We start from the raw sequence: 27131 nt of genomic DNA on the forward strand, positions 1-27131 counted from the left end.
TGTGAGGATATATAATAGTGATGTCAAAAGTTAAAAATTGATTTGGGTGCCATCAGCTAGAATTGAAACCAAAACATTTAGCGCTCAAGATACGTTCCCTGCCGTTTGAACTATTGACATATAGATAAGGAGTATTTTAAATGAGAGTCACAGGAATGCCGAAAGTATAGAAGAAGTCTACGTTCTCCCCTCCTTAAAATTTGTGTGTTGGTTCTGCACGGTGGGTTTAAGAGCATATAATAATTTTCTTCTGTATTTGGCGGGGGGGGGGGGCGGCGATGCTATGCAGATGGCGTGCGTAGTTCTATAAAATCCACGCACCTATGCTTTGAGAAGCGGTTAATTTATTGCTAATCGCCCGAGGCGCCCCTACCACCGAATGCCAACGGGCCTGCTTAAGCATCTCCTTTTTGTGAAAGCAGAATACACTGCCTCTCGTGCGCTAACATATCTACCTCGACCGCTTTTTTTTTTTTTAACTCAGGTTCACCTCTAATAATCATATCGCCACTTGGATAGATGTAAGGTGATACTAGTTGGGACCATAACTAGGGAAGATTAAACAAGATGTTGTTTTACGTTACATGTGGACACCTGCATATCAGTACAGTCAGGGAAACAGGTAGCAGGAAAGAAATTCCAAAGTTTAGCTGTTCGAGTGAAGAAACTATTAGAGAAGAAACTTTCTGGCATTTAGGGACTTCAATAGTGAAGGGGTGTGATTTTGTTGCTAAGCGGGTTTGTCGGGGATATGTACGTCGAGGGGGCACAAGTGCAACTAATTCATCAGAGCACATTCTATTAAAATGCATGTAAAACAGGCACAGAGATGCAGCGATGGGGCAGGGGTTGGAGCTTAGTTGATAAAGTGGATCCTATTAGTTTGAATACTTTTTTTTTTAACTCTATTCACGAGGGAGAGACTAGTGATAGATGCATCAGCCCAGATTCCAACTTTGTAGGAAAGAGACGTAGACATTCTGGTGACACAAACTGGAACTAAGATGTAATTATCTGATATATTCCCAGCTTCATTTGTCCCAGCTTGTTTAACTCGTTGGTCAATTGGTCTTCATTAATTCGCTGTTTTGATACCTCGTTGTAATACAGTCTCCTATTTAAGTAACTTATTTCAAATAACTGCAAGCATGTGGAAGTCCTTTCCTTCTGACTGTTTTCCTCCTACCTATACAATACAATACAGTGATAAGGCACACGGGATTATACACCCGAGATTACAGTCTCCCAATACACATCATCTTAAGATTTGTAGTCAAAGAAAAGCGGATGATTCCTCCAATATTTGTCTTGTTTGGCTTTAGATTGAGTGACTCTGCAGATACTATTTTTTCCAACAGCTCGTTCCACATGTTGGGAGAAGAAGTGTGCTCAAACAGACCTAGCTACCCCCTCCCGATGTCGCTGCTTCTCCAAACACAAGGTATGCCTACGGATCATACAATCTTGCTTCAAAGGAAGCACGTTGCGACAGACCGTGCAGATATTTGAAAACTTCTATTCAAAACTAAGATCAATATGTATCTCCAGATATTGTTATTAGCACGCTTCGTTCTTTTTACCTTCTTAGATCAAGTGGCTTCATACGTTGTCTGGAGCGATTTCTAGGAAAATGCGATATAAATAGTCATTATTTATTTTCTAAAAAGTAGGAAAATGCCTATTTCTTTCTTAAGTAAATCAGTTATGTTCCTCGTCTGGCTACCACAACTGCAATAAATTTCGTTTCTTCATCCGTGTGTTGTATTGTCAGGGTGTATATATTATGTATACGCGTGTCTTCTATATATCCGTGTCTAAATTCGTGTATCATCTAATGATATAAAATTTTCATCTAATCAATGTGTACATACGGAATGTGTATATACGTTTGTATATACGTGTCAGTCATCTAAATGACGTGTGTATATACGTGTGTTCGTCTATGACAGTCTAGCGGTGTGATCGACTAATCTAGTTTTCCATTTTGTCCATTGAATTGATGCATATATAGCACTTACGACAGAGTTGATATACAAACAGATACAGTTTAACTTGCAACATTTACAACAGAAAAGGAAAAATAACAATCTCTGTGATTTTACCTCAACCAATAGATAAAAATATCTGGTCCATCTTTGGTTTTGATTTGACGGGTCCTCGAAAAAGATGCAAATGAAGATTCGTACAATTCGAAGTCTTGGTGGTATTTACAGCAGCTTTATTTCCGATGTTTCCCCCATTGGAAAGCTGCAACGCTGGTCCTATACTTTTGTCATTTCAAACTCCCTCTACTCGAAGCCATCACGATCTGAAGACTGCCTCTTCCTCCCTCTGGCTTTCGACTTGTCTGCTCTCTCTTCTGACTAAAAACTATACGTTTCTTTCAAGCTCCCTCATAAAGTTCACGTCATCTTAAGTGACTTCTACGTCATGGTACGTCACACTCTAGAGGGCAAACCTATGTGTATTGTTTGTGTTCTAGCATTCTTTTCTATTAAATCATCTTAACATAAATAATTTTATCTTTAAATATTTATTTCGCTATAGTAACAATCTTTCTTACATTCTGTTTTTACAAATATTAATAACAACCATAATAATCGTTGACCAGCACACCATTCGGCATTGCCCGGACAATATCTAACACTAACAAACTAAAACCAAACAGAGCTTCCATGAACATAGTTTCTTTCCAAGAACATGTCATACGTGGAACATATTACTACGGTTCTTTCTTAATGAATCAATATATGCGCGTCGAGCCACCCTTTTAAATAAACACATTTCTTCCACACAATCAACATGATCAATACCTAATAGAATTGGTAATCCTCCAATAGACACTGCAGTAACCTTTATCATCGAGTAACCCTTGACTTTACTAATTAGTGACCCAAGAAGCCCCTCACTCTTAACTAACCTGTCAACAACCAGCAAAATCCTCTACTTCACTGTTACGTCCCTGGATGCCAGAAAGTCTTCTATTCTAATAGTTTCTCCCATAAACCTGCTAGACTTTGAAATTTCCTCCCTATATCCTTCTTCCCCGACTGAACTAGGTCGCAAAAATTTAAATGTAATGCGAACTACCACCTCATTGCTTAACTACCTACTTAGCGTGCCCCTGTAGACATTGTCCCTACTTCACACTTGTCTCTTACATCCCAGTTGCAGTTGAAGAAAAGCAAAAAAAAAAAATATATATATATATAAAAAATACAAACTATTGGTAAGACAGTGAAAAGATATCACTCGAACTTTTATTGCCTTCAAACAAGGCACAATGTCACTTGAACACAAGAATCTACTATTTGTGTAACGTTACACAATTTATACATGTAGACCCAACACGTTGTAACAGAATACGTCACAAGAAACATAGCACAAGTAACTCGATTTCCTTTTTATAAGAACGACATTTATTTCCGGGTACTTTCCCGAAAAAAAAACACGACCTTGCTCCTTCTCTCTAACCTCTGTCCTTTCGAATGTCGTTTCAAATGTTCTCACAAAAGTGCTCAGGTTTTTTTATAGTCTTTTTCTTACGGTGCGTCATTCCGCATCTCATGCATTTACATACCCGCCTTTACGCCCTGTTAGATTTCGATTCATATCTAGTGAAGCACTATGTAAAAAATTGAGCAGCGAAATGTCTGTTCACATTACAGTCAAACTTCTGCATATTAGTACACTAGAGATCGTGTTGGAATTCCTAAGTCTGGCAGTTCGAGGGAAGAAACTATTAGAATAGATGGCTTTCCGGGTTCTAAAGATCTCTACAATCTAGGAGTAAAAATGTGCTATTTGAATTAGGCTTGAGTATTTACATTGAAGGAGCACAATTGCTACGAGCTCGTCAAATAATCACAGCTATGCAATATTGCTGCGATGGGACTGTGGTTGGAGTTTGGTTGACAGTGCAGGACCTATACGGTTAGAGACTCTTTTCTAGACCATGTCTAAGAGCAAGAGACGAGTGACAGACGCACTAGCCCAGATGTGGAAATGATTATGTAAATGAACTGACGCCTATTCATTGTGTACTTGACCTCTCTCGGACAGCGTCGACTATGGACGAAGCATCCTTAGTCAAATTCCCAGGTTGATCGTTTGGCTGAAGCAAAACAGCTTGTGTCTGAAGACAAGTGCGGGGGTAGCAGACTCTGTCACAAGATCACAAACATGACAATGATGTTCTTTCTGCGTGCATGTTCTTCTACTTTCAGATGTCGGCGAAGGGTTCTACTATTAAGTTTTAATTTTAAAAAAATACAATAAATCAGAAATTCGATTCATTTTTTTTCTTAATTCGATATCGATTCCAATGCGATGAATTGTTCGATTTTTTTTCGATTCCCGATTCTGATTATTCATACCTACACTAATATATTTATTAAATGTGTATTCATAGATGCGGTGCAGGGTTCTACTATTTAGGATCATGTCTACGGGGACACTATGCAGAAAGTTAAGCAGTGAGATGTTTGTTCATATTACATTTAAACTTCTACATTTCAGTACACTCGGGAGAACGTGAAATCGTGTTGGAATTCCTAAGTCTAGCAGTTCGCGGAAAGAAACTGTTAGATTAGAAAACCTTCCGGGATCCAATTTAAGCGCTCATCTGTAATTCTCTTCTGAGACTCAACATTACTGTCGATCACCTCCATGTCTGGCCGCTCAACATCTTTGTATCGGAGTTCGGAATACGGAGCAGTCGGTGGACTTTCTCTTAGGTCTCAGCTCTCCGTACACGATGTCCTTCTGAATGAGCTTATCCTCAATGCGGTGGACCAGCGTAGTCTGTATTGCATGAGGAGGATGAACATTCTGGGAGGGTTATGGGATAGGAGCGTTGTGTTGGGCACCTTATACTGCCAAGATATGCGAAGGATTCTTTGCTTAATTTAAAGAATATATTCTTTGATCTGCGATCGAATAAGTCGAAACTGTGAGGTGCATTGTTTCGATGATCGGCGCATCTGATACCGAAATATTCTAACAGAATATTCAGAACAGATATATCACTTTGAAATATTCGTAGAAATGTGAGAAAAATACATTTACAACATATTAGGCACAAGGCTATTAAAATGTTGGAAAATAGGTGCCGTTGACCATCCTTTTTCACCATGACTAGAAAATATCTATCTTAGTCTTAACTAGAATCATCAATCATCATAATACCACATTTACTCCAGGGGTCGTCATGCTTTAAATTTTCCCAAATCGTTTTAAAATTCTATTACAGCTATAAAAACAACGTTGATAAATAACAATGTTTATTTACAATAATTTCATTGGCAAGAATTGTGAGATTCAAAAAAGAAAACAAAAAATTTCGTTTGCATGTTCCTGCAAACACTTTCTAAATAATAGACTGCCCACTGTTTTCTCGTTTGTTTGTAAACCTTAAACAAACATGCTAATCTCTAAGTGAGAGGTAAGTAAGATATAAATGAGAAAAGATAGAAAAAATGATGTGGTGGAGTATGGAGAGTGGGTGATTTTTATTTCATGATGAAATTTCGGAGGGGGCCAGGGGATGAAAAAAAATTAAAATAGAAAGTGGTGATCTTGGAGGCGTTCTATTTGCAGGGAAGTCTTATTCACTCGACTAGTTAAGAGCTCAAGCCCTTACCTGAGGGGCTGGGGTCTGATAGGACCAGGAGGCGCATGCGCGATGCTTGTACAGGGAACAGGTACTCATACTTGTTTCCTCTTCCTACACACAAGTTCACTACTTGTATCCATCTTTAAAAAATACATCCAATGTAATCTTTTTTCTATTGCATCTAGGCTTGACCCTCAATTGGTGTTTGATAAACACGATCAGATCCTGATAAGCAAAAGATTCAACACCTATGTTATCTTTCAGATGCGCCGTGTACACACGACCACACGTCCAGGATCGCGAGAAACGCCATTTGTCACTCCCTTTCTCACGGCGGCCTAGGAAGCAACGATGTTCGGATTCAATACGAGTCATCGCCATGTTGACATACCCCTTCCCCTGTATCGCAGAATTTCATGGCATTCGAAGAAAGTGTGTTCATGCGATTCTTCTGTTGGCGTGTCACAGCAAGGACACCCGGGTTATTCAACTCATCTGTAACTGCGTTACATGGCAATGAAAGGGAGTATGCATTCCGGGCCCGTTGCAAGGTCAGAGAAAACTAAGAATTGATAAGATGACTAGAACGTGGCGCCCATTTTCACTCGGAGTAGATCTTCTTTTCTGACCATCCAGTCGTCCAATGAGCGAGCCATCAACAGACCCGTTACTAATCTCCTAAGGAGTTCCTTTCTAGAAATTAGAGAAAGATCACTGGACTAAGGAAGCTTTTTGAGCGGAATTTTGACATTCACTGAGAAACTGCGTATCGCCGCTCGGTTTACAATGACACTCGACCGAATGATCGAGAATGAGGTCAGGAAGGGTGATATCGACGAGGAGGGTCTACAGATCCCAGCCCAAATGTCAAGGACAAAGGGTTTAATCAATAATTAATTCATTATTACTATCATTATTTGTAATTCTAGAATTATCTGGCTTTTATTCAATTATAAGTGTTGTGCGTCTCAGTCCGACAGTAACCTTTTTATCGGTTGGACTGAAGTGTGTCTCTGTGTAGATCTAGATGATCCACTATCACAGGCCTTATCATCTTTCTTTGATGAGACAGATTTACTCTATTGCTAATAACCTGAGGTGTAACGACAAGAGAAAACTGAAAGAGCGGCTCAAGCATTTTTTCTTAGCCAGAGTACACCTCATCTTAAACGCTGGTTTTCCAATTCTCACTTTCCGACACGTCACGTGCTGGGTAGGAAATAAATACCTACGTCCCCGACACCCAGCTCAACTGGTTAAATTACCTTGCAATGCTTTAGAAGGCATTGTTGTATAGTCAACGATAGGTCCTCGACAATCAGTATGACAACAGCTTAGGTGTAGTTTGATTGTGATAGTGTTCTGCTTAGTTCTAGGTGGTCCACCTAGGTTAGTTTATGACTAATCGCTTTAAACCTTCATTCTGCAAATACTGATGGGGCTGTTTAGGCACTTATTGTAGACCAGAGCACACTTCTACTAGTAAGGTTTCTTTTAGAAAGGAATCACCACTTATCAAGGCCCAGAGGCCACTCGAGAATAAGGGTTAAATTGTGTACAGTGGTCAAACGGGCAATATAATAGTAATCGTTAGAAGTGTAAATTTAGTAAATTGGATTACTTAAGGGGAACGTCTCCTTAAGAACTTGTTTGCATTTGACTTGAAGACGACCATATTGTGGTCAGCTGGAAAGCAGGTAAACGAAAGAGATGTCCACAGGTGTGTAGTTCTTAGTAAGAACCTTTGTTCATGGAACCTACGTTTAGGTTTAGGCACAGATAAAGAGTGGGGAGGCATTATTGATAGTGTTTACAGCCAAAATGTGTGTTTCTTGTGAATGTTTGGCGAGGGGGGACCATAGATGGGAGCTCAAACGAGCCCGTATTTGACTTTCTGGATGAGTGGAGACAAATGGATACTTAAGAGGTATCTGTAGCCTAGCATATTCGCTGATTGTTTTTCTTTTGCTAATTATTTGATATGATCTTTATCTTCCTCTATATCTGTATCTCCATCCAGCCTCTCTCTATCTCTCTCTGTCTTTCCCCCCTCTCCTTTTCCCTTAATATATGATAGCTCATGCTTGAATTTAATATCTCCCTGAAGTTACAGCTGTTCAACGTTTCCCCAATGATCAAGTTGAGGAAAACACAATCAAATATTTAAATAGTGTATTTAAACATTCGCCTGGAATTTAATTTAAAAAAGAATATGGTACTTTATATAATAAAGTATTTCAATTATATCGGAATGTTCTTCTTTTTTTCTCTGTCTCTTTACGGTACAGTATTTTTCAGGTGCATTATTTTATGCTACATTATCTTATGGTACATTGTTTATACAAAAAAGACTATACACGTCCTCGTAGAACGTTAAGCAATTGTGACTACACTCGAAGTGGGTAATATTTTTGGTACAAAAGCTTTTGGAGTTACTAAAGGTGCGACTTTTATCGGTGGCAGGACGCTACATTTTGTTTTTACACCGTCGCGGACTTCAATCGGATTGTGCTGTCGCGAAGTCTCCAATTCATAGAGTCTGAAGTATTTACGGCTCACCATTGTGCAAATGACAAAAACAACGAGGCACAACGTGTAAGCTATTAGGATCCCAGTCCAGTAACGACAACGTTCCTTTTTCCAACAACTTTCGTCTTCGCTTAATGTCGTCCGTGGCGTCGACCAACTCTCTTTCCATCGCATCCAAGGAAAAGGCTGATCTGTCGAATTCATGGCTCTGAAAGAATAGAAGTTAAGAAAATGTTAGCATGAGGAAAATTAAAAAAGTTTCGTTTTTTATTCGATACTAGCCGTTCAGTCCGGCTTTTCCCGGGCCCTACGTACTGTTCATAACTTTCACTACGTGTGAATACACTTTATGTAAGGTTTCAAGCGTTTAGACCAACATTTGTCTGAGTAATTTCGTAGAGACCGCAGAGGTCAATTTCTTTTAAACTTTGGCTCCAATTTTGACCCCTTAATATTTATTATTTTGGTCTCAAATCAAAATAAAAAGTTTTACCCATGTCCAACTTACCTACATCTAAAATTTCAAGTCTTTACACAAAAACGGAGGAGTTTGGTAGTATCTGCAAATTCTTTCAACTTTATCCTTTTGGCAGCCAAATTTTCGCTCCAAAACTGATTAAAATGCTTGCCGCATGTGTGCATACACTTTATGTATAAATTTCAAATGTTTAGATCCAAAATTGGTTGAGTAGTTTGCTAGACACAACAAAGCTAAAATCTTTTGAACTTTAATTCCTTGGTAGCTCAAATTTTCGACCCAAATCGAATAAAAGTTTGCCCTATCTCTGGATTCGGTTTATGTATAATTTCAAATGTTTAGACCAAAAATTGGCTGAGTAATTTGATAGAAACCGCAGAGATCAATTTTTTTAAAACTTTGACTCCAATTTTGACACCTTAATATTTATTGTTTTGGGCTCAAATTGAATTAAAAAGTTTGATCCATGTCCATGAGTTTGGTAGATTTTTCAAAGGTCAAATCGTTGAACTTTGCCCCCTGACAGCCAAATTTCTGGCCGAAAAACGATTTAAAAGATTTTCCCAAATCTCATTACTCCTTATGTCAAATCTCGAGTATCTAGACCGAAAATTGACAGAGTAATTTGGTAGAGAAATTTACACAAACACATACACACAAATACGCAGACAGACATTTTCACTTTTATAGATATATAGATTGACAGGGGTTCTCGGCATTATCCGGGAAAGTGGGGGGGGGCGGATTATCGCAAAAATCCGTATAATACATGTTTTCACAAACGTAAACAATATACTAGTTGTGGTTGATCTATAGTTTTATTATATTTATTATAGTTTTATAGTGATAGTTTTAAATAAAGAACTATTTATCATTTTATCATAAATACTAGCCATGGAAAATTCAGTTTTAAATGGAAACAAAGAAAAGCAATAAAATAGACGAGAGTGTCGATGATGATGATGATGATGATGATGATGTCGATGATGTCGATGATGTCGATGATGTCGATGATGATGATGTCGATGATGATGATGATGATGATGATGATGTCGATGATGATGATGTCGATGATGTCGATGATGTCGATGACGATGATGATGATGATGTCGATGATGATGATGATGATGTCGATGATGATGATGATGATGATGATGATGTCGATGATGTCGATGATGTCGATGATGATGATATCGATGATGATGATGATGATGATGATGATGATGATGATGTCGATGATGATGATATCGATGATGATGATGATGATGATGATGATGATGATGATATCGATGATGATGATGATGATGATGATGATGATGATATCGATGATGATGATGATGATGATGATGATGATGATGATGATGATGATGATGTCGATGATGATGTCGATGATGATGATGTCGATGATGATGATGATGATGATGTCGATGATGATGATGTCGATGATGATGATGATGATGATGTCGATGATGATGATGTCGATGATGATGATGTCGATGATGATGATGATGATGATGATGATGATGATGATGTCGATGATGTCGATGATGATGATGATGATGATGATGATGTCGATGATGATGTCGATGATGATGTCGATGATGATGTCGATGATGATGATGTCGATGATGATGATGATGATGTCGATGATGATGATGATGATGTCGATGATGATGATGATGATGTCGATGATGATGATGTCGATGATGATGATGATGATGATGATGATGATGATGATGTCGATGATATCGATGATGATGATGATGATGATGATGATGTCGATGATGATGTCGATGATGATGTCGATGATGATGTCGATGATGATGATGTCGATGATGATGATGATGATGTCGATGATGATGATGATGTCGATGATGTCGATGATGATGATGATGATGATGATGATGATGATGTCGATGATGATGATGATGATGATGATGATGATGATGATGATGATGATGATGATGATGATGATGTCGATGTCGATGATGATGATGATGATGATGATGATGATGATGATGATGATGATGATGATGATGTCGAGAGATATCCCAAAAGAAATAGAAGACGACCCGATTTTTTTGTGGTCGACAATATAAAGGATTATCAAATCGACTAATGCTATTCAATGGAAAAATGCGCCAAAAAGCTTCAACGAAGCAATTAATTCAGAACAGTGTGATGAATGGAAAATTGCCATGAAAAAAGAAATAGATGCCTTAACCGAAAATGATATCTATACGGTAGTGCCTCTCCCAAGAGATAAACATGTTATTTCTACCAGATGGGTCTTTACAAAAAAGAGTACAGCATCAGGCGTAGAACAGTACAAAGCAAGATTTGTTGCTAAGAGGTGCTCTTAGATTTACGGTAAAGAATACTTTTCTACGTTTTCGCCGACCACAAACCTAACGACAATCAGAGTTTTACTGCAAGTCGCATCACAATATGACCTAAACATCCACCGAATGGACGTAAAAAATGCTTATTTGAATGCCCCAATAGACTGTGAAATTTATATTACCCCTCCAGAGGGATTTATAATCAAAAATAAAAATAGCATGTGGCGACTTAACAAGTCATTATATGGTCTAAAGCAGAGTGCCCAGTGTTGGAACACAGTATTCCATGATTATATTATTAAACAACAATTTAAACAATGCGCTGTAGACCTCCAACACAAAGACGATAAACTACTGATTTTGGTTTTGTGGGTCGATGATATTTTAATCGCATCATATTGTGACGTGTTAACTGATGTTAAGAACAAATTAAGTAAAAGATTCAAAATGACCGATCTTGGCAAAATATCCTGGTTTCTGGGAATAGAATTTACTCAAAGCAAAGGACTTGTTACGATGACTCAATCGAGATACATCGACAAAATACTATTAAAATTTGGAATGGGAGAGTGCAAGAAACGCTCAACACCGGTCGAAAATGATATTAATAAAAAATATACACACAGAATCTGAAATAATAAATGACACACAATATCGCGAAATTATAGGTAGTCTTATATATTTGATGACTGAAACCAGGCCCGACATATGCTATACAGTAACAAAACTGTCACAAAAATTATCACGACCGACAATGAAGGATTTAAACAGAGCTAAACAAGCCCTACGTTATTTAAAAGGAACTAAAGAACAGAAGTTAGTATTTAGAAAATCAAGAAATCCCCTAAAATTAGAAGGTTTTTCGGATCCAGACTGGGCAAACGAAGAAGATCGCAAGAGTGTATCTGGATATTGTTTCAGACTCTCAGAAAATGGGCCTATTATTTCATGGAAATCTAAAAAGCAACAGATTGTATCTCTCTCTACGTGTGAAGCAGAATTTATCGCGATCACACACACGACCCAGGAAGCACTCTACCTTAAAAATATCTTGAAGACTATTTTAGAGCCAGAATTGATTACAAGCCCCGTGGTAATTAATTGTGATAATCAAGCCAGTATGGTCTTAGCACGGAGCACGGTGATCAACCAAAGATCTAGGCATATGGATATAAAATGCCATTTCGTAGAAAACGAGATAAAAAAGGAATCCATTATTTTGAATTACATATCATCAGAACAAAATATCGCTGATGTATTTACGAAACCGGCGACACGGATAAAGCTACAACGCTTTTTCTCAAAACTTGTTGGTGAATTCGACTGAATATTTTTTCTTTCTTTCACTGCCCTGTATGTATATAGATTTCTATATATTAAAAATACAGACTAGCGAAGTTCCACTTATGAGAAGGCTATTACTTTTTTGCATGAATATCAGCGGAAAACCCTAGGGATAATGCTCAGTATATAGATTTCTATATATAAAAAAATCAAAAAAATCGGGTCGTCTTCTATTTCTTTTGGGATATCTCTCGACTTCATCATCATCATCATCATCATCATCATCATCATCATCATCATCATCGACACTCTCGTCTCCGTCATTTTTATTGTTTTCGTTTGTTCTAATTATTTGAGGTAATATAATTCCATCCTCTTCATATGACGGGTTTTCGTCTTTACAATTAAACGTGTCTGGGAATTTTACACACCGGATTCTTTTTATTTTATTTTTTTTTCGGGAAAAAATATTAAATTGGCTGGACTGTTTTTATCGTATCCAAGAAATATACCTCTGTTTGCTTTAATATTCAATTTACTCTTTTTCTCTATATATGCGAAGCAAGTTGAACCAAATATATGCATTCTGCTTAAATTTGTTTTTTTTACCGCAGAAAGATTCATATGGAGTTTTAGATAGTGTTTTGTTAAAAGCACCGGTTGCGTATATAGGCTGCCGCCATAAGTGCATACGTCCAGAGGTTTTTAGAGAGTTTTGATTCAATGAGCAGGCATCTTGCCATTTCAAAAAGTGTCCGCCACGCACGTTCAGCAGTCCCGTTTTGGTGTGGCGATCTAGAAGCTGATGTTTCATGCCTGATAGGATTTTTTTTTTTTGTCTAGTATCTTGTTTTGATAGTTTGTCATTTTCCCTTGCGTACAGACGTCGCAGTTGAAGGTTTTTGATGTTTGTATTTGCATTCCATCAACTACAGTCGGTAACTTTTTGATATCAGGAATATTGCAGTGTCCAAGAATTTTATGCCATGTCTGTAGATCATGGCAGGCGGTTTTTGATGGGATTACACTATTTAAATAATATAGTCTTCCATTTTCTTTAATGTCGAATACAGTTCCATTCGGGTATACCAGTTTTTTTTATTGGGGCTAAAGTTTATATTTGCACCTTGTATTGTGGCCGCTTGTACAGAAAATATATTTTGCTTAAATTTTGGGATTAGAAGAGCGTTTTCTAGAATACAGAAACACAATTCACCTTTATTGTTCTTTAGCGAGGTTTTCGCATTGCCTCTTTTCAAAACGATATCATTGACTCGACTCCCGTCAGCTAGTTCTACAAAATGATTTTGTGGCTTAAAGTTGGGATCAAAATTGATAAAATCAGATTCCTTTGTAATCACATGTGCAGTGGCCCCACAATCGACAAGAAAATTATTATTGCTTGTTGACGCATCAAATGTACACGAAAATATAAATGTTTGTTCACTAACAGAGCTCTCTACATTTTTAATGTAGTCGCCATTTTGAGTCCTGTATCCACATTGGAAACTCTTGTGATTAGGTCAGTTCAGTGTATAAAGAATAATTTTGGGTTTTCCTTTCGATAAATAATGCTCTCTCAATATGTCTAATGCTTTGTAGCCGTCGTCCAGGGCTTCTCTCGCTACCAGTGATAGACTTCAGTCATCTAAACACTGTATTAATTCCGCAAAGACAGTTGTGTTCTTTTCAATGAAGTCGGGGTCGTTTCTGTTTTCAGGTTGTGTTTCTAGTACTTTGTGTAGCTTTTGGATTCGTAGATATCCCAGAAATTTAACTTGCCACGATTCGAATTTTGATTCGGATCCATCGAAATAAAGACGAACGCTGGGCCCATAACCTCTAGAAGTGTAAGCCATTTTGAGTTTCAGAACAGTTTCAGATGGTTCGCTGTTACACACAAGTCCTGGGAGGTGACTTGTTTGTATTAGACAGTTCCACAGAACAAAATATTCCTACCGTGTCGAAACCCGGGAAAGAACATGTGAAATTGTTCCAGAAAAGGTTTAATATTTATGAAGCAATTCTGGTTTCTGATTGGTTTGTAGCAGAACGTGAATTAATTTGATTCGTCAGTTCTTAGCAGCATCGTTTATAAATAGAATCGTCCGACTGTGTGGGATCATACCCCATTACTACTCCAAAATATTGCAACAGTTTTCGACGCTCCTTATCCATGAAATTCTTTATTTGGCTAATCAATTACGGTGTGCTGACTTCCTTACTCCTTTCACACTTCTTATCATCCCTCATAGACCCCTGTCTTTTTTTACAAGGAGGTTACCACTTATCAAGGCCCGGAAGCCACTCAGGGATAAGGGTTATTGCATGTACAGTACGTTAGTGTTGAGATTTCATAAACTGTCTACTTAAAGGGACGGTTAATCAGGAACTTGTTTACGTTGGATTTGAGGGCATCCAAGTTGTAGTCAGGTGGGAAACAGGCAAATGGAACAGAGTTCCACTGGCGTGCTTTTCTAAGAAAAAAGCTGTGTTCATGGAATCTGCGTTTTGATTTAGGCACAGATGGAGAGTGGGGAAAATTTTTGACAGTGGCTTCAGCTAGACGGGTGTTTTTGTGAAAGATTGGCGAGGGGGGAACCAGAGATTGGAGCTCAGACGAGCACTTGCCATGGAAATGACGGTAGAACAAAGACAGACTCGCAACGTCTCTTCTTTGAATCTCTTCTGCCACTCAAATCTGATGCTCGATTTATCCAAAATCAATCAGAAGTATTTCATACGTTTCTGTGGCATTTTTTTGTTGTCAAGTTTAAAACAGAAATTTTTGCATATATTTCTTCTAAAGTGTCCTCACGTTCAGACTGCATTTTTAAAATCCATCAGCTATGACAATCAGGCTTTAGTAGAGCGTATTCTAATTCCTGCTGTAGCTGTTCATTTGAACCTAAAATCATAAAAATTCGCCAGCCATCTCATAAGATGTATAGCAATAGCGTACTGAATTTTCAAGAGTCTTTGACAATTTTAAATTTCTGTCGAAAAACCAGTCTGGAAACATCGTAGATATAAACAACCTCTTTCAATGCATTTTTTTTTTACTTTAACTCTTCATTTTTTCGAAATAAAATCCTATCTTTTTTGTTTTACACATTTAAGCACCAAACAAGCATATTGCCAATTGGATGTAAGGGGCTATTATTTTTTTATCGTGTCTTGTAGAGGACCGGGAAGAATTAAGCAACGAGGTGTGTTCACATTACGTTTAATATTCTGCAGTTTATATATATATATATATATATGATTGCAACGTCTTGTTAGACGAGTGCCACTCCCTCAGACATTTAAAATCCATGAGCCCAAATGTCTGAGGGAGTATCTATACAAATATGATGTTACAGAATCTTAGTTTTGTACGACAGCTAAGTCTCTCTCTCGGTTCAAAATGCTGAGATCCAGCAACAAGCAAGAGCAAGATAGCCAGCAACAAATTAAACTGCAGACCATCTTAATGCGGGTACTGGTCTTCCGCTTTATGGTTTTTTAAATCAGAGATTTGCTTCTCCTAGAAAGGTTGCCTTCACCATGGCTTACGGGAACCCTCTCTACCCCAATACACATATACACACACACAAATATACACGGTGCTAGTTGGCCGTTGACCCAGAAAAAGAGTTCATTCGCCTTTTGACGATACACACACACACACACACACACACACACACACACACATATATATATATATATATATATATATATATATATATATATATATATATATATAATAGGACAACAAGAGAATGAAATGAAGACACAAAACTATATATAGGTAGATATAGAATGGATCATTTATTGAATAATGGAATACAGGCAAAATTGGGGGGATAGAAAGGACTCTTCATGCCAGGGCATTTCGAAGCCTAACGCTTCTCATCAGAAGAGTAGAGAAGGTGCTAGGTAGCATGGCGAGGGTGCGGCGTCTAGCGTAAGGTTCGTTAGGGATGAAAAAGATTAAGAGGAATTATAGAAAGTTGGGGGAAGCTTTAATGAATTCTAAATAAATAAGGAGAAGCTTATTATATAATATATAGTATGATATATAAGAATGTAAATTGCCTTTAACATAGTATTGAGATTAATGGGTAAATGTGTTATGGTTGAATAGGGGGTGTATTGCTGCTGTGTGTTGATTTATTTTAACGGTTTATGGGGTGTCTATTTTCTATGGAGCGGGTAATTTTTGATTAATTTGGTGGTGGTGGTGAGGGGCTATATAAGGTTGTAAAACTGGAAGGTAATATGCTGCAATATATTTATAAGTTTCTACTGTTATGATATATGGATTATGATCATAAGGGGGCGGTTAGAGATTAGGGTGGCAATGCCTATGAGTATATATATATATATATATATATATATATATATATATATATATATATATATATATATATATATATATAGGGTGTTACAAAAGAAGCTGATGGTTAAAAAATTCATAACTTTCTTAATTTTTTATATTTTTATTTTATTTTGTCTGATCATCTAGAGTAACACCTACAACGTCATTATGAGTCGTTACAATTTCGAGGAGCTGATATTTATCGTAGAGACGTATTTTCGGTTGAATGAGTCAATATCAAAAACTAAAAGAGAATTTCGACGAAACTTTAACGCAAGAAATTCCCAGCCACAAATAATGCCCTTAAAAACAATATAGAGGAGAAAATAAGGGCCATAAGCCCTGAAACATTAAGTGATGTGTTGGACAATGCCCTATAGAGAGCAAAAAAGTGGGAAAATAAAAATGGTGGACATTTGAGTAACATCATTTTCATAACTAAAATTAAACCTTGTAAAAGACATACTCTAGATTAATTTATTTTGTCTGAAAATTTGAGAGTGTCGACTGTGCTGACTTGGGCACCTCCACTGAATGCAAGACAGCAGGATCCCAAAAGACCTCTATGGAGAACTGATAATCGAGAAACAAAAACAGTGTCGCCCTCAGCAACTCTTCAGAGGCTTGTGTAAAAGAGATGTGAAAGAGATCAGCATAGACGGTGGAAGCTGAGAGGCATTTGCTTGACCAGTACGACCTGGGGAAGCACCAGGTCACCAGTGACCTCAAGAGAGATAAGATAAACTCTTTCAGCGGCAGCAGAGGAAGTGAGCCCGACGTAAAGATGTCTGCACCTCTCGCTATCAATCTTCCCCTTTAGTACATAGAACCAAGATCAGATACGATGGATGGATGCCATTGAACGACTGAATTTGTTCTGAAAATTCATTTCATGTTTTTAGGGATTCTTCAAACATTTTGTGTTGTGTATTATTGCCTCATGAGAACCATTGCAACTTGACTAAATATCTCTGGTCCCCCCTTACCAGACTTTCACGACAAACACTCGTCTAGCCAGAACCGCTATCAACAACAACCCACACTCTTTATCCGTGCCTACACCTAAACGTAGATTCCATGAACAGGGCTTCTTTCCTGTGCGGCTCTATTCCTTTTGCCTGCTTTCCAGCTGACTACAATCTGATTGTCTTCAAGTCCAACGTGAACAAGTTCTTATTGAACCGTCCCCCTAATTAATCCAAGTTACAAAATTCCCACTAGTGTTTACTACGCTAAAATCACAATGACTAATGTGTACCTATTAACCCTTATCCTCGAGTGGCTCTGGGTCTTGATAAGCGGTTACCCCCCATTTAAAAATAAGTTGCGTAAATAAAATTAGATTAAGTAGACCATGATATCTTACTGTATTTCAAGTAATCACAGAGGGGCTCATCTATCTACATATGAAAATTGGTAAGCATAACTTAAATATCGAGGAGGTGAATCAAATTTAAAATCTGTTATCTTCTTTAAGGACACGCTGTATTATTTAATTGGAATTCATTATTGAGATGAGTATTATTTATTCATTTATTTATATTTATTGCGGACTATTATCCTCATTTTTTTTTGTTTGTTGTTTCACGATGTTTCGGCCAACTATTCCTCTGGTCTCCATCAGGTGGTAACCTTCGGGGCCTGGGGCGCAGTGGATAGAGACATTGAATCTCTACAGTTCCAGGCGAGCATTATCTGAAGATCGCGGTTTCAATCCTACCCAAATCCGCCCAGAGACTTACTTGGTCAAAACGTGGTGAGACGACAACAACTATGGAAGGCAGTAATTGCTGAGGATGCAGTCAGGAGATTCGGAGTTCTTATCCCGTCACGGTTACCGCCTGACGAAGGCCGGAGGAATAGTTGGCCGTAAACAAGTTCTTGATGAGCCACCCCCCTTAAGTAATCCAATTTACCAAAATTGTACTACTAACAATTATTACGACATTGTCCTATAGACCACTGTGCGCTTATTAACCCTTATCCTCGAGTGGCCTCCGGGCCTTGATAAGTGGTGATTCCTTTGATGGTTTGCAATAAATAAATTAATTCTGCAGCTTAGTAGAGCCATAAAAGTAGTAAATAAGAAGGGAATTCCAAAGACCAGCAGCCGAGAGAAAAAAATTATTAGAATAGAACTTCTTCCGGCATCTAGGGACCTCAAGAATTCAGAGGTAGGGTTATTTATTTATTTATTTTATAGCCTATTTTCACCCCAAACAAGACACGGTGCAACTTTGATGTAGGAGGCTACCATCAGGGGTAAATGTTGCAGGGATTCTATGTAGGGAGTTAAGCAACAAGATGTCTATTTACATTACACTTGAACTTATGCATGTTGGAACAGTCGGAAAAGCAGGAACCCGAAAGGGAATCCCAAAGTCTAACACTGAGGAAATAACTATGAGAGGAGAAGGCTTTCCTACATCTACAGATCTCTACTGTGTAGGGGTGGAACTTTGCTGCTTGTCAGGTTTATCGGGGGTATTTACGTCGACAGGGTATAAGCGTGGCTACCGTAATATGATGGCCTAGCGACGACTATAATTTAGTCTGGTGACGTCATGAACATCGGTCTGTTGAAATTTAGTCACGTATCAAACATGGCGTCGAGATGTATAGTTCTAAAATGCCGAGGTAACTACGAAAATGGACCAAAAGTTACCGTGTTTTCATTTGCCCCCCAAAAAGGAAATAATTTACCAGTGGATTAATGCAATAAAAAGAAAGGATTTTACTCCATCTAAATATAGCAGAGTAAGTGTTAAAATGTTTGAGATATTAAAAAAAAAAAAAAAAAGCCGCGACTTTTTATTTTTATTTATTTCTTTTTAGAACGTTTTTTTTCATAAAAATGAAAGTATGTATCTAAAAATGATTTTACATGTGATTTAATTTATGTGCTAAAATAATAAATTATTATTTAGAAACTTATTTAAAATGGAGAGTATGGTGAAAATATTATGTACTTTCACCTAACAAACGATATCGTAAAAACGGCATTCCTTGTTTAAATAATTCTAAATAAGAAAAAATCATTTATCTTTTTAGTTCAACTATAGTACTGTGCAATATTTATATCAGCGTGAAATAGATTAAATTTTTTTAAAGTTTATGACCGTTTTTGTTATCCCAAAATCTTATTAATAATTATTTGTGGTAAATTTCGTGGCCCTGTAGGTGTCCGAATTTTGGAGAATATACTTAAAAAAAACTATTAAAATTGTTTAAAAAAATAATAGAAATATTATTTTATTAAAAAAAAAAAGTGTTTACAAAATGCTGGCAATAAAAATTTATATTATTTTTTAAACAATTTTAATAGTTTATTTTGGAAGTATATTCCATAAAGTAAATAAGCAACCCACTTTAAACGGAGAAATTACGTGTTTTATATATGTTATTCGCAGTTTTGTGTTAGGGTTGTAAAAAATTCTCCCAAAATTCTGATACTGCTAGTGGCGCTGTAAACGAAAATAACGTTTAAAATTACGGCAAATGAGTAGTTTCCAAGATATGAAAAAAATGTTAGTTTTAAAAATGGGGGATCACTTTTCTATAAAAATTTAACGTAAAATGAGCACCCACTTTATGGCCATCGTTTTTTTAGGGCGCTTTCTTTTTAACAAATAAAAGCAAAGAAAAATGAGTATGGCCACCTTTATGTTGGGGGTTGGGAGTCAACGTACAATGAACACAGTTTAATTTAAAATGAGCACCCCCTTTCAAAAAGTGTAAACAGAATTTTTATCGGGGAGAGGAGGTCAACTGTAGGTGCTCATTAAGAGGCACTTCGGCTTGTTTGAGGCAAAAATGTAATTAAAAAAACTGCTCCTTGGCCATGTAAAAATAAAATGGTTATAAAGTGGGTGGTCGTTTTAGGTTAAATTATCCCCTCGCCGCTTTTTTTTTTACTAACATCTCTTTATATCTTGAAAATTACTAGTTTGCCGTAATTTTAAAGGTTATTTTCGTTTTCAGCCCCCCGAAAACCTATAAAAGTGGTAATTTAAAACGATTTTTCGAGGGTGGACTAATTCTGCACATTTACCTTATTTATTTATTTTATCGTTTTTTTTTTGTCATGTAATTTTCTTCTTTTTTTTTGTATTAAGTCAAACATGGTACGATTTTCTTTTAAATTATTTCTTTAGGTATGTGAACTTCATTTTCGACCTGAAAACATACAGCGAGAGGCATCAGCATTTGATGAAAGGACTGGAAAGACCATTAGTTTTAAATTAAAAATTCCTATCTTAAGGATGGTGCTATTCCTCGAATATTACCAAACAGTCCCTCCTATTTATCGTCATCAACCACTTTTAGAGAGTCTCCTAACGCAAAGAAAATGCGTTTAGAAAATTCTGCTCTTAAGCGTGCGTTATGTGAAAGTGTTGCTGACGAGTTAGAGTTACGGAAACGTAAAACTTTCTATAATATTGATGATTTAGAAAAAATTAACGTTTATAGATAAAAAATATTTGGACTTCTATTAGGCAAGACAATACCATCATTATATGCCATATAAAGAGATGTCCATGTTCAAAAATAAAAATGTCTATGGTGATTGAACCGCACTTAGCCGTTAGAGTATTCTGTAGTGATGTGGAAATGAGTGCTATAGGGGAGTATAGAATTCCTAAATATGTAACAGAGGAAAATACTCTGCAGATTTTGATGGAAAACATGAAAAAAATCGAAGAACAGGAAATGAAAACTTTTAATATAATTTCTTTATTAAAATTAATCTTATCATTTTTGCTATTAGTGCAAAATGAATCATTTAAATATTTTGATGCCATTAAGTTCATATATGAACAAATTAACATAATGACAATGAATAAGGTTAATTATTCGAGTGAAATGATGATATTTTCTTCCTTATTATATAACTGCTCCTCTAGAGGGGATTAGCATTTAAGAGACACTAAAAATGTAATTTTACCATGCTATTCAACCATTCAAAGATTAATCTTATCAACTTCTATGAATCCTGTCAGTGAAAAACACGATAACAATTTTCTCATGTATATTAAAAGTAAGTTCAAGTTACTTATGCAGAATGACATCACAGTATCTTTACTTGTTGATGAAATACATCTCAAACCTTATCTTGATTATAAATATGGTAATATTGCTGGTTTAGCTAACAACAGCAATAAACCTGCCACAAGTGCATTTGCTTTTATGCTTAGCAGTGTATTCCCACAATATAAGGATGTTGTGCATGTTATGCCAACTTAATGTCTTCTAGCTGAGAACTTATTTGACATAATTAAACGTGTAATAATTGGCTTAGAAGATATAGGGTTTAAGGTACTATCTGTTATAACAGATAATAATGCAATAAATAAAAAAAGCTATGTCTTTCTTTTGTATCCCATCAAAGCTCTCAATTGTATATCCCCATCCAGTTAGAACGTCTAGCCCTCTTTTCTTCTTATTCGGCTCAGTGCATATATTAAAATGCATTAGAAACAATTGGCTTGGCCAAAAAGATGAACGTAAATACATGATGTTCCCAAAGTTTTGTTATAATGGAAATCATGAATTAGATAACATCCAAAGTGCTCCATTTCATAGTTTACATAAATAGTTAATGAAAGAAAAATAAGTAAATTTTTAGATTAGATCCACTTCCACAATTTTCTTTTAAATGACAACTTTTATAGGTTTTCGACTATCCTGAATACGGTCATCGCATTGAAATTTTGCATAAATAAGTAGTCATCGAGATATAAAAAGTTGTTGTATGCATTGTATTATTTGGCGGACATCTTTTGTACGCGCGCGCCATAAAGACGTCCGCCAAAGAATACAACGCATAAAACTACTTTTTATATCTCGATAACTACTTATTTCTGCAAAATTTCAATGCAATTTACATAAACTTTATTCCATAGAATCTCAATCACTTGTGAAATATTGCTATAAGTTGACTTCAAAAGCTCTTTCTCCGACTACTTTTAAAAGGCAATATGTTTATTTGGTTTTGAAAATTTTCAACGAATATACTATTCAAGGTTTGCTAACCTTAGGAAAACAGGAATGCTTGCCAAATTATGCAGAAATCGAAGAATACATTCAAATATTTTATATTTGGTGGACAATACTTTATGTGAAAATACCATATAAAGGTTGTATACTTTGTAATAAATATGCTAATCCATTTACATTAAATAGTGATAATTATAGTTTCCTAAATGTGTTATGTGACTGGTTAGAAACTTGGAATAACATTCCTGGAAGAACTGGTAAGTTAACAAAGGAAACATATACTGCTTTGCACCATACTACTTACGCAATTTTAGAATTGACTAAATATTTTATAAATGTACTGAACATGGTATATATAATGCCAGGAAAGTTTCAGACAGATAACCTTGAGGCAAGGTTTGGTCAGTATCGACAACTTAGTGGAGATTAGTATAATATATCGATACGTCAGGTGTATGAATGTGAAAAAAAACTCAGAATGTTGTCAGTTTTAAAATTGAGCTTACCAATTAATAATCGAACTATTGAATTGAAAAATTTAAAAGAAACTAACTGGGATGAAATGACAAGGGAGCAAGAGTTACATGTTTATAAATTTAACATAGATTTAACAGAAGATGATGTTAATAAATGCAAGGAAGTGCTTCCTATTTTATTATAATTAGCATGTTATTGCTGTCATGCAGTTTTCAAAAAACTGAAATGCAATAGCTGCAAAAATGTAATATCCGGGAGAAAGACTGTTGAATAAATAGCTGAATTAAACAGCTACTTTTAGTTATATATTTATAAACAAACTTATAAAATGCGATTCTTTTTTACATTCGATTCATCAGAGAAAATTAACCATGTACATAACTTTAAATATTTTGGTTGATCAAAATCGATTATTTCATATTGACTCTTGTGATGAGGGTCACACTATTCAGCAAATTGAAAAAATGCTGATATGGAGTTCATCGAATTCCCTTATAAACAATTTTTGTCGCAAAGAGAATGACAATATTAGTAAAAAAAATATCAGAAAAAGAAAAATTCAAACTTTTAATTATATTCTACAACAGATTTTTGAAAAGTTTTAATATTCAATGTTTGAAATATTTCTGCCTTAGTAACTTTGTTTATACTAACATTTGTTTGAATTTAATTTTTAACTTATTGTTTGTTATTCAGTTAAACTAATTGTTCGTTATTCAGTTAAACTAATTTATTGTTCGTTTTTCAGTTAAACTAATTTATTGTTCGTATTTCAGTTAAGCTAATTTATTGTTTGTTTTTCAGTTTTGATTTTTTAAATATTGTTTATTTGATTTAAAAAATATTTATTGTTCATTTTTATTTATTTCTATTGAATAAACTCCAGTTTCATACAAATCAAATCGTATTCCTTTTCCTTTTAAACTTTTTAACAACTTTTCTCCCTTCCAATTAGTTTTTAATTATCAATATTTTTATTATTAATATTGGATGAGTTTCAGTACAAAGTATCATTTTTATCTTTTTTTAATCCAATTTTGAAGTTTTCTAACGGTTTCTGTAAAAAATGTCTGCTCATTATCGACAGTCTGTGTTCCACTTATCTTGCGTGCTAGGACTTATGGCGATGACGTCATTTTTCAACTGACAGGCCATCTATGAGGATGGTCACAGTATAAGGGCTTGTAGTTTGTAGGAGCATCCACCATTAACATACTTGTAGAACAGGCAGAGGGATGCAATATTTCGTCGATAGGATAGAGGTTGAAGCTTGGATGGCAGTTCAAGACCTATCAGTTTGGCGAATGTTTTTTGAACCCTTTCCAGAAGTAAAAGACTAGTAGCAGATTCACCAGCCCAAATGTGACAACACTACGAATGGTGACCCTGTAGAAGTACACGATACTTTCAGGCGTAAGTAAGTTTGTCTGTTCGTCGCGTAAATCGTGAGTATGATATGCCCGTGTTGTGTCATATTTTTTATTCTTTTTAGAAAAAATTACAGCCATTCTTTTAACGTCTGTCTTGTGTTTGTTATCTGCGAGGTTGTCTTGGCGGTTATAAATTCTAATTCTGGTTGTTTATCGAGGAAGCATTAAACAGGTCGGCATTTTAATGAGACAGGCCGTTTATCTGGAAGCAGTGATAAATTATAAATATTTAAATGGAAAAAAAATAAGCTTTGTCAATACAAAAAAGAAGTAACGATGGCATTCCAAAAGTAAGGTCTCCTAATTTTTTAAAATCAAAAACTAAAACGTTGAAGATCTGCGAAGATGGGAATGATTCAATCAAAACGAGCGATTTTTGTGCCCCAGGATTAATTTTTCTACATAGTCACAACTATTCCCAATGCACTTTTGCACGCCTCTTTTGCTGCTTCGGTCGTAAAAGTTTAAACCAAGGATTTTCGCTCACATTTTTGTCGCCACTCTGAAATCAACGAACCCATCTGCTAACTGCGCTGACATCAACTGCATCGGCTTTATAAACGGCCAACAGACGCCGGTGAATATTGATCGATTCAATTAGTTATGTTGGAGCACGTTTGTGATAGATGTTTCTTAGAGTTTCACAGCGTCAACATCTGCACCAGAGAGATGAATCTGTCAAGTCATGAATGCATAAGTTCAGTCATCATAACAGGGCAATTTTAAATTCCCTTTCATCCATCGGGACAAAATAAAAATAGTAGGCATTACTTGGAACAGCTCTTCGTATAAAACTATTATAATGAACACGTATACCTGACTGCTGGTTTGATTGTTTACAACGACTTTAACCTTTATAACATATATTATGACGTCATGTATTACACCATAGCAGATGACGTCATATCAACGTATGACGTTATTCATGGAGTGAAATGAATTCTTTGGGCAACGCCGGGCAGGCTGCGAATATATATATATATATATATATATATATATGTTTTATTTTTTTATTACCGTTTTATCCGTTTAGTTACACATGTTTCGGGTGCCGAATCATATTTACGATCCAGCAACTTCGTCAGACTTTACAAAAATGGTTATTATTATTATTTGGAAAAAATGATTTTAGAGGAAGCACGAGCAAAAAAAAAATTATTAAATGGGGAAAAGGGAGGGGGCAGAGATCGACAATCGTTAAGTTATGAGGTTTAAAGAACATTAGACTGTTGTGGGGGTTAGGAAGTTCAGCTAGGCGCGGATAGAGATATAGGGATATAGGGAGGAGGAGGGGAGAGAAAGGGAGATAAGGAGAGGAGGGGGGAAGAATTTCAATTTTAGGTTTTAAGATTTAATAGATAATTTAAGTTGGTGGGAGTTAGGTGGGAGTTTTCGTTGTTCAACCATACACCGGAATATATGAAATAGATGATGGAAAGAGGAAGAGAGAGAGAGACAGAGAGAGAGAGAGAGAGAGACAGAAAGAGAGAAAGAGAGAGAGAGAGAGAGAGAAAGAAAGAAAGTTATGTACGTGTCAGATGCATTTGGCATGTTTAGGGTTAATTTCAGGTTGTTCGTAGTAACTAAGATGCGTCTTCTCGAAGTAGGTTGATTTACATCGAACTTAATTATTTAAATTCATTGACTATATGAAGTCAAAGTGAATACATATGCAAACACACACGTATATGATGATGACATCGATATAGCACAAAAAAAGCTATATAGAAACACGAAGATATTCAGTGATGGGCTGCACGAATGTGGCTTTTAAGCCCTGCTAAACTCTGGCATTCCTTGGCACACATTGTACAGACATGTGCACCACTAGCAGCACGTTCTTGATGTTCTTTTTTATGCAGGATCAAAGTCCGTTTCAAAACCCTTGCCGTTTTTTACCTCTACCCGCAGTTGACACATGTTAACTCTGGCAACTCAAGAGTGTTTGGATAATTGTAATAATGTTTTTAAATCATTGAAATCGTTTTTACGCGTTTCAGATGTTCTGTGAAGCGTCCTCGTCAGAAATTATTCTCAAATGTGTTGGAGATGTAAAAATGGCATTTTCGTAGTTAATTTGAAGTGTTTCCAAGGGGTGGACTCGTGAAAGTGTCTATTATTCATTGGCATGTTCAATTTTTATTACTCTTTTATTGGGCTTGTCGGGGTGGGGGGCCGCTGACCTCCGCTGTAGTCACTCTCCTGTGGTGTTTCTCTCTCTCTCACTCTCCCTTTCTGCTTGTGTTTTTTTCCCTTTTCCTTTAGGGTAGGGTGTGTGTGTGTGTGTGTGTGTTTTCTTTTATTGGTTTGAGAATGTGTGTACTGTTTTATAGTATTATGAGATTATTTGCTTCCCTGGGAAGGTGACTGTGATACAAGGTCGTTACTAATGTGTATGTGTGAGGAGGGGGGACCAGCTCTTCTGAAATTAGGGTAGGGTGCTTTCATTCTATTTTGATATTTACTTTTTGGATTCTTTGATTTTAGTATTGTGATTTTTCGTTTCAGTCTTTTCGGGTGTTCTTCATATTATGTTTGTTTAGATAGAGGGGTGTATTTAAAAATATGTATAGGGGATTTTTTAATGTTTCTATTTATTTGTCTCCCCATGTGGGTATGG

At 36.2% G+C, this 27131-nt stretch overlaps 1 protein-coding gene across 2 annotated transcripts in view; it reads right to left on the minus strand.

Annotated features, from left to right (window-relative positions):
* Positions 1 to 2532: 2532 nt before the first annotated feature.
* LOC145254639 (uncharacterized) overlaps positions 2533 to 27131 on the minus strand; it is a 455334-nt gene continuing 430735 nt past the window's right edge. For both annotated transcript variants that reach the window (XR_013863782.1, XM_080113259.1), the window contains one exon: positions 2533 to 8351. Coding sequence is in view for 1 of the 2 variants with exons in the window: in XM_080113259.1 (XP_079969385.1) it covers positions 7988 to 8351 (364 nt within the window). In the remaining variant the exon portion in view is untranslated. The remainder of the gene's footprint in view (positions 8352 to 27131) is intronic.

The sequence above is a fragment of the Euprymna scolopes genome, chromosome 30 (genome assembly GCF_053919585.1).
Source record: "Euprymna scolopes isolate OS-2025 chromosome 30, ASM5391958v1, whole genome shotgun sequence".
Lineage (NCBI taxonomy): Eukaryota > Metazoa > Mollusca > Cephalopoda > Sepiida > Sepiolidae > Euprymna > Euprymna scolopes.